A 7,547-nucleotide genomic window follows, 5' to 3' on the forward strand; every position below is an offset into this window, starting at 1 on the left:
TGTGTGTGTGTGTGTGTGTGTGTGTGTGTGTGTGTGTGTGTGTGTGTTTGTGCTGACTCCTTAGGGTCTAACCACTGAACCAGAGCATCACCTTAGACCTGCTCTAAACCCACTCCTTGGCTTCTCCAGCCTGTCCCCTGCTTGGCCAGTGACGGTCTGGTGGGTTAGCCCAGAAAGGGGGGTGAAGAGCTGAGCATTCATTAAACGCCTTCTGCGTGCCCATAGGTGCTTAATAAATGCTGATTGTGATCCCAGCCAGGTGAGAGGCGGGACTTTGATCATTCCCTTGCAGACGGCTTTGTGCCCCTGGATGCCCTTCTCCAGCTGCCCCAGTTCCGGGGCTTCTCCTTGGAGGATGTGCGCCGTGTGGTGGAAACCAATGAAAAGCAGCGGTTTGCCTTGCGCCCCGGGCCCCCTGGCTCCTGCGTCTCCATCCGAGCCAACCAGGGCCACTCCCTGCAGGTAGATGCCCAGCCTTGGGGGTGTGTGTGTGTGGTGTGTGTGTGTGTGTGGTGTGTGGGGGTGTGTGTGGGTGTGGGGGTGTGTGTGTGTGTAGGGGGAGTGGCGGGGGCAGGGGGGAGACGGAGCGAAGGGGCAGGACAGAGTAGGGGCGGCGGACAGAATCTGCCCGGGAGAAGGGCAGCTGCCTGGGCAGAGGCGGGCTTCCTCTCCATCTCTGCCGTCCCGCTGCCTAGCTCGGGACTTTGCCCCCAGTACGTTCTGGACTTGGAGGCAGGGGCACCAAGGTGATGTTTCTCATGGTTGTGTGACTCTGGGCACTTGCCTAACTCTCTGTGCCTCAGTTTCCTCCTCTGAAAAAGCTGGAGGTGGGATTCAGGGGGCTGTCAGGCCCCTCTGGCTCTAAATCTATGATCTCGGATTGTGTGTCAGCTCAGAGACTTCCTCGCTGTATGGAGCTGGGAAAGTCTCTGCCTCAGTTTCCTTATCTGTACAGTGGTAGCAATAATCCCCATACTGTGTATTTCCCAGGACTGTTTCGAGGGAAGTGCTGTAAGATGGTAGTTCTATTGGGGAAATGAAGGCACCCCCAGATTCTGAAGTGACCCCCATTGTTCTTCCTGGCAGGTGGCTGACCTGGAGCTGACACCCCTGAGGACTCCCCAGCACCTGCCCCCCGTTCTGGTCCACGGAACGTACCGGCGCCACTGGCCCTCCATCCGGCAGGAGGGTCTGTCTCGTCGCGGGAGGACCCACATCCACCTGTCCCCCGGCCTACCTGGGGAACCCCACGTCGTTAGTGGTCAGTAGCCCGCGCCCAGCCCCTCCCTGGAGTGTTGGGGGAATCCCGTGGTGCCTGGGTACCACCCGTGACTCTGTCCCTTAGGCATGCGGCAGGACTGTGAGGTGGCCGTGCTCATCAACGGGCCCTTGGCCCTGGCTGGTGAGTCTGTCTGGCCGGGAGGGGACGGGGGAGGGGGCAGAAGAGGACGGCCTGAAGTCTGACCCTTCCCCACAGAGGGGGTCCTGTTCTTCCGCTCAGCCAATGGGGTGATCTTGACTCCGGGGGATGCCAGGGGTTTCTTGCCCCCCAAGTACTTCAAAGAAGCCCTGCAGCTGGGCCCCCCAAGTGAGTAGCCTCCACTCTGGACCTCCTGGTCCCTCGTCAGGCTCTGAGGGGTGGGCGGTTGCCTCTTGGCCTCACACTTCTCTCTCCCTGCTCCCACCTCGGCATCACCTCCTCTCTTCCCTCACCCCGACCCTTTCTCTGCCTCAGGGAGGCCTCTTCCTCTGGCTGAAGAGGAGACAGAGGGCCAGAGTGGTCACCAGGGTGCCTTGGCCAACAACTGAGGGAAGAGCATGCGGAGAATCCAACTGTGAAATATTTATTTATAAAAAGACAAATAAAAACTAATAAAGAAAACATTTCCTTCTTGTGATTGTGCCCGAGTGTCTCTGCAGCCCTGAGTCCAGATTGCCTTGGAGCGTGGCGGTCAGATGGCAGTTGGGTCCTGGGGCCCCTCAGCCTGCCTGGCTCACCTCCAGAGCAGGGGAGAGCCGATGCCTCAGGCAGGTTGAGCGGCCTCTGGTGGGGAGGCCGTCCTGCTCAGCCTCTCCCTTTTCCCTGCACAAAGGAAGTGGGGAGCTTTGTCAGGGAGGAGGGAGACAGGAGGCGAGGCCTGGGCCCCCCTCCAAGTGGGCGCCAGGGGTGATGACAGCAGTGTGTGCTTTGGGGCGGGGGGACGGAGTGAGGGGAAGCTTTTGTGAGAGCGCCAGGCCTTGCTTGGGCACAGCGGGGGGATGGAGGAGACCCTCGGGGGGCCTCAGAAGGCTTCATGGCCCCCAGTAAGCTGCAGGAAGAGATCCTCGTCCAGCTCCTCGCCTCGGGCGCGTTCCCGGGTGGACAGGAAGATGTAGCCGCCGATGTACTCGTGCAGGACGCGGCAGCCGGCTGACACGCAGCTGAAGGCCACGTTGATGTGCTCATCAAACTCGATGGCCACCTGCGGGCCGGACCACGCGTGTGAGCAGGTGCAGAGAGAACGCGGAGCTGGGGCTCAGGGCGGCCCCGCTCCCCCCCCCCGCCTTTTCCCATCCCCCTGCCCTCTTCCCCCCCGCCACCGCCCTCTTCCTCTTCCCACCTGGCGGATGTCCCAGTTGACGTTCCACTGACGCATGTTACTGAATCGCCAAGTCTTTATGACGTCGCCCACGGCCAGGTCGATGCGGATCAGACGGTTGTTGGCGATGCCCAGGATCTCATTCCGCCTGCTGCCCTTGAACCTGGGAGTGGGGAGGGGTGACGGGGCTGAGGAGGTCACTCGAGAGAACCTCCGAGCTGGAGGGGACCTCAGTGGCATCTGGCCCGACCTGTATCAGAATAAGAATCGCCTCCTTGACCAGCGGTTGTCTGGCCTCCGCTTGAAGACCTCCAGGGATGGGGAGCTCACTACCTCCCCAGGCACTCATGCCGCTTTCAGATAACTTGGTTGCAAATCTCCTGTTCCCCATGTCCCACACCGAGTGCGAATTTGCCTTTTGCAGTTCCCCCGCTTTGTTCTTAGCTTTGCCCTCTGACCCTTCCTCCACATATTAAACCCCACCAGGTACTTGAAGACAGTTGGGATATGCCCCCCCCCCCAAGTCTTTTCCAGGTCAAGAACCCAAGTTCCTTTAGCTGATCTCTAGGGCGTGATCTCAAGGCCCTTCATTCTAGGTGACCCCCTTTGGATATCCTCCAGTGTAGACAAGTGCTTGGTACAATGTGGTGCCCAGAACCGATCAGAACAGACGACACTGGCTTCCTGCCCTTCAGAATCCCTGGGATCCCTTCAGTTTTCCTAGAGCCCCACTGTTGAGTCATACTGAGCTTGTGGGCCTCTGAGACCCCCAGATCTTTTTCTCACACCAACTGTACCTTTAGATGAGCGCACGCCACTGAACCCAGAGTGAGAGCTGCAGGTCTTGGAGAGGGCACCCAGCGTCCACTCTGAACCCACCCCAGGCACTTGCAGACCGTCAGGGGCCGAGCAGCCTCGGCCCAGGGACCACTTAAAGCCTCTGGAGAAGAGGCAGCCACCGGCTAGAGGGTAGGCCAGGTACCTGACGACGAAGTAGGAGATGCCAAAGTCGGGCAGGGACTGCCAGGCCTGGATGAATCGGAGCTTGGCCTCGGACAGAGAGAGCTGGGCCACATTCTGGTGTGCCTCCAGGATTCGGGGGGTCAGCTGTTAAGGGGTAAAGTGACTTTAGAGCCGGGAGGAACCTTAGAGGGTGATCCCCTCGTTTTACAGATGAGGAGCCCGAGGCCCGGGTGACCTGGCTAGTAAGCCTCTGAGGTAGGAGTCGAACCCAGGTTTTCCTGCCTCCAAGCCCAGGGCCCTACCCATTGGGCCACCCTGCCCCCTTCTGACTCTAAACCCAGCATTCTTGCCATTAACGCTTCTCTGTTGCTAGCAGCGTGTTGGTACATGTGGGACCTTCACCGCCTTGGGCAAAGGTCCAGGGGTAGGACGGTGGTGTTGGGGGGAATTGACAGTTGGGGGACTTTTCTTGCTGGGCCAATTCACAGCTCCACCAACAATGCATGAGTGTGCCTCGGGCATCGACTCTTTCCGCTTTCTCTGTCACTGTGGACAGATGTAGGGGTGGACGAAGAAGCCGCAGCATGGCTCTGATCCGCATCTCTCTCAGTGATTTGGGTCATTTTTCCATGTGCTTGCTGATGGTTTGCATGTCTTCTCTCAGACTCCCCAGGCCCCCCACCCGCCCTTTGCCTGCCTCTCCCCTTCGCTCCCCATGCTGCGCCCCGTGTGCCAGGCTCCTCTCTCCAGAACTGGACCCCCAACTCCCCTGGGCACGTACCTGTTTGGCCTTTAGCTTCCGCTGGAATCGAGGGGCGACGAGGCCGTGGGGGTTGAGCGCCTCCCCGCTGGCTTCAGGGCCCTGGGGGTTGGTGGGGCCGGTGCCTCCACCTCCCCCTGTCCGCTGCAGGCTAAGGAAGGCCAGGATGCCCTGAACCTCGCTCTGGTAGCTGCTGTCTGCCATGGTGCGACCCTTGGAGGCCAGGCGGCAGCCGGCCATCCACTGGGCATACTGCTGCTCCTGGGGACAGCAGGGGTGGTGACGGGCTGGTGAAACTCAGGCTCGCGCCACTCCCCGCTTAGCATCACCCCGAGCCCCGTCTGTCCTACTCACATCCTGGCAGCGCAGGTAGAGCTCGCTCATGCCCTCCGGCGAAGGTACCAAAAGTTTGATGCAGAACTTCTGGCCGGAGACGTTGACGTCGGGTACCACCTCACAGCCTGGGCCGGAAAGGAGAGGGGAGGGGAGATGATGAGCAGCACGGAGTGGTAGGGAGCAGATTAGGCCATGAGAAAGAGAAGGCCTGTAGCGTTAGAGCCGGCAGGCCCCTGAGGGACAGATGGCCGAGCCCCTCCATTTTAAACAAAGGGTCTGAGGAAGCCCAGAGACGGCTCTCCTATAAGGAGTAAGCGGAGAGTGCAGGACTCGGGCCCACAGCCTCTGACTCCAGCCACTTCCAGACTTCCCTATTCCTGCTGAGGACCCTTCTCTCATTTCGGAAGCCCAAGATAGAAACCTCAGCATCATCCTCCACTCCTTCCTCTCTCTCAATCTCAATATCCCTTGCAAGTTAGGGAATAAGCATTTATTAAGCGCCTACTATTTGCCAGGTACTCTACACATCCTATCTCACTTGGTCCTCACGATGACCCTGGGAGGTAGGTGCTGTTATCTTTCCCATTTTGCAGTTGAGGAAACTGAGGCACAACCCCCACAACCCCCCCAGTCTCTCCCCCTTGCCTTTAGGCCAAAATACAAAATGTGAGGCTTGCGCGGCCCGGGCCCCATGCCTAGAACATCCCTTCTCCGCTGTGCTCCTCAGGATCCTTCCTGCAGGGCCCAGCTCAGGGGCCACCCGATACCCCCATGCTCTCTCCTCCAGTGATTCTGCACATCCTTGTCTGCTGGATGTTACAGACCACCCCCACCCCTGCTCTTTGCACCACAGCCCATGGGCTTGGCTCACCCTTAAGATGGAGCTGCTGTATGGGGTCTCCAGGGGCCTCCTCTTGGCTCTTGTAATAGGAGAGCATGGTCTCCTTAAACACAACCCAGTATTGGCGGTATCCCTTCAGGGTGAGCTTCCGGGGCCTGAGAGGAGGAGGCAGGGAGGGAGATGGGTCTGGGGACCGGATGCTAGTGTCCCATCCCCTCCTTGGCTGGGTGGGGAGAGGCAGGGCCCACCTGGGATCGCACCTGGGATGCAGGTGTGCCCGTCTCTGGGCCTGGGGCCTCCCTCCCCCGGGGTCTGGGCCTCACCGGAAGATGCGGAGATGGTCCTTGAGCTCAGGGATGGCCGTTAGGCTGTCCTGTGGGCCAAGGGGGACATTTAACGCAAACCTGGCCAGAAGCCCTGGAACCTCAGCCCCAGCCCGGTGCCTCCCCTGCTCCCACCTCCTCACCAGCACGTCCGTGGAGGCCGAGCCCGCCAGCTTCACCTCCAGGTTATTCAGTGCAGCGTCCAGATCATCCAGGCCACTGCCACCCGGGGCGTCGTCCTGCTCCCCGCTCAGGGCCAGCTTGTTAATGTGGTACTGGGTGGGGGGCAGACAATGAGGTCTGGGGGATCCCTGCTCCATTCTCCCTCCAGTGTGGTACTGGGGGGCAGGTAGTGAGGTCTGGGGGAGCCCTGCTCCATTCTCCCTCCAGTGTGGTACTGGGGGGCAGGCAGTGAGGTCTGGGGGAGCCCTGCTCCACCCCCCCCACCAGCCTTTGCCGATGGCTTCCTGAGGTCCGGCTGCCCGGTGCAGCTCACAGATCACAGACAAGGCAGAAGGAACCCTCAGGATCACTGAATCCATTGCCCTGATCTTCCAAAGGAGGCCAGGAAGGTACCTGTCCAAGGTCCCCCCGGAAGCAAGTCTGGCAATCTATAGTGTCAAACCAGGAGTCCTGACCCCAAGTCCAGGGCTCACTCCACCCCTACCACCTCCCAAGAGCCCCAATCTCATCCCACCTGACCTCCATAGCCCCTTTTGCCTTCTCTCCTGCCATCTAGAAGGGGGCTTCGGCCCTGCCACTAAAAATCAACAACATTGCCAGAGAAGCGTGGAAAGTGCCATGGTGGGTCTGCACGGGGCCTCACCAGGAGCAATCAGGGCAGACTTCTCGGAGGAGAAGGCACTGAAGCTGGGGGTCTCACCGACAGCAGAGGAAGCAGAGGCCCCTACCTGCAGTGCCGCAAAGACCATCATCTCCTCCTCTGTGCAATCGATCTCCTCCAGCAGCAGGTCCCAGCGGGCCTGTTCATAGAGCTGCGTGAGGCGTACCGGGTCTGCCTGGAGAGGGCGGGCGTCAGACAGGTTGGTTCAGGAAGCACCCGCCGAGTTTCCAGCCCCCCACGGGCCCAAGAACCAGCAGAGACGGGCCTTGCCCTGGGATCCTCTGGTTGTGAAACGTCGGAGGTAAATGGGACCCCAGAGCCCGACCCCATTAGGAGGCCCAGGGAGGAGGGACTGGGCCAAAGTAACACAGAGCCCAGCTCCCCAGCTTTCGAACCCAGGGATTTTCCTCCACAAGGTCAGAAAGCTTGGTGGTCATCTGATGGGAGGGTAGTGGCCAAAGCCCTTGGGAGCCCGTGACCTGGCTTTGCCCGATCCTTACCTCAAGAGGGCTAGCTCCCCTCACTGAGTCTCAGTTTCCCTCTCTGTAAAAGGGGTATAATAACCTTTGTGCTACCCTCCCTAACGATGCATCTTTCAAGCGTCCAGAGCCGGCTAGATGGCTGGGTGCTAGAATGCCGGACCTGGAGTCAGTAAGACCCGGAATCGGATCCTGCCTTAGCTGCTGTGGGACCTTGGGCCAAAGGATTGGGGCTCTCCCAGGCTCCTTTCCTCATCTCTATGTCGGCGATGACCGGCTGCCTTCCCCCCACCCCACCTTGTGGAAGCACCATGTGCACTGAGCTCTGCAGAGGGTAGCTTTTATCACTCTAGAAATGTGAGTAATTGCTATCACCATTCCTAACAACACTATCGGTGCACTGGAACAAAGTCCCACTGAGC

At 59.8% G+C, this 7,547-nt stretch overlaps 2 protein-coding genes across 3 annotated transcripts in view; one reads left to right on the forward strand and one right to left on the reverse strand.

Annotated features, from left to right (window-relative positions):
• Window positions 1–1,884, forward strand: part of TRPT1 (tRNA phosphotransferase 1) — a 3,286-nt gene extending 1,402 nt beyond the window's left edge. The window contains exons 4-8 of one of the 2 annotated variants that reach the window (XM_027855966.1): window positions 293–462; window positions 1,087–1,261; window positions 1,346–1,402; window positions 1,478–1,588; window positions 1,736–1,884. In XM_027855966.1, the coding sequence (XP_027711767.1) occupies window positions 293–462; window positions 1,087–1,261; window positions 1,346–1,402; window positions 1,478–1,588; window positions 1,736–1,809 (587 nt within the window). In that variant the 3' untranslated portion in view covers window positions 1,810–1,884. The remainder of the gene's footprint in view (window positions 1–292; window positions 463–1,086; window positions 1,262–1,345; window positions 1,403–1,477; window positions 1,589–1,735) is intronic. The other variant, XM_027855967.1, reaches the window with a different exon arrangement.
• On the reverse strand, window positions 1,829–6,851 carry FERMT3 (fermitin family member 3). The gene is made up of 9 exons (XM_027855960.1): window positions 6,714–6,851; window positions 5,946–6,077; window positions 5,803–5,852; window positions 5,510–5,634; window positions 4,657–4,763; window positions 4,324–4,563; window positions 3,562–3,686; window positions 2,601–2,742; window positions 1,829–2,462 (listed from the first exon to the last, which is right to left on the reverse strand). The coding sequence occupies exons 1-9, from the start codon at window positions 6,735–6,737 to the stop codon at window positions 2,283–2,285; spliced, it is 1,125 nt and encodes a 374-aa protein (XP_027711761.1). The 5' UTR covers window positions 6,738–6,851; the 3' UTR covers window positions 1,829–2,282.
• Between the last annotated feature and the right edge of the window lie 696 nt (window positions 6,852–7,547).

This window comes from Vombatus ursinus, unplaced genomic scaffold (genome assembly GCF_900497805.2).
Source record: "Vombatus ursinus unplaced genomic scaffold, bare-nosed wombat genome assembly UNPS02011369.1, whole genome shotgun sequence".
Taxonomy (NCBI): Eukaryota; Metazoa; Chordata; class Mammalia; order Diprotodontia; family Vombatidae; genus Vombatus; species Vombatus ursinus.

Excerpts from the sequence above, each read along its gene's own strand:
- FERMT3 (XM_027855960.1), bottom strand. The coding sequence starts at position 6,737 with ATGATGGTCTTTGCGGCACTGCAG. Across the intron at positions 5,635-5,802 it reads GACCATCTCCGCATCTTCCG|GCCCCGGAAGCTCACCCTGA; the intron begins GTGAGGCCCAGA and ends TCCTCCTCTCAG. Across the intron at positions 3,687-4,323 it reads GGAAGCTAAAGGCCAAACAG|CTGACCCCCCGAATCCTGGA; the intron begins GTACGTGCCCAG and ends ACCCCTTAACAG.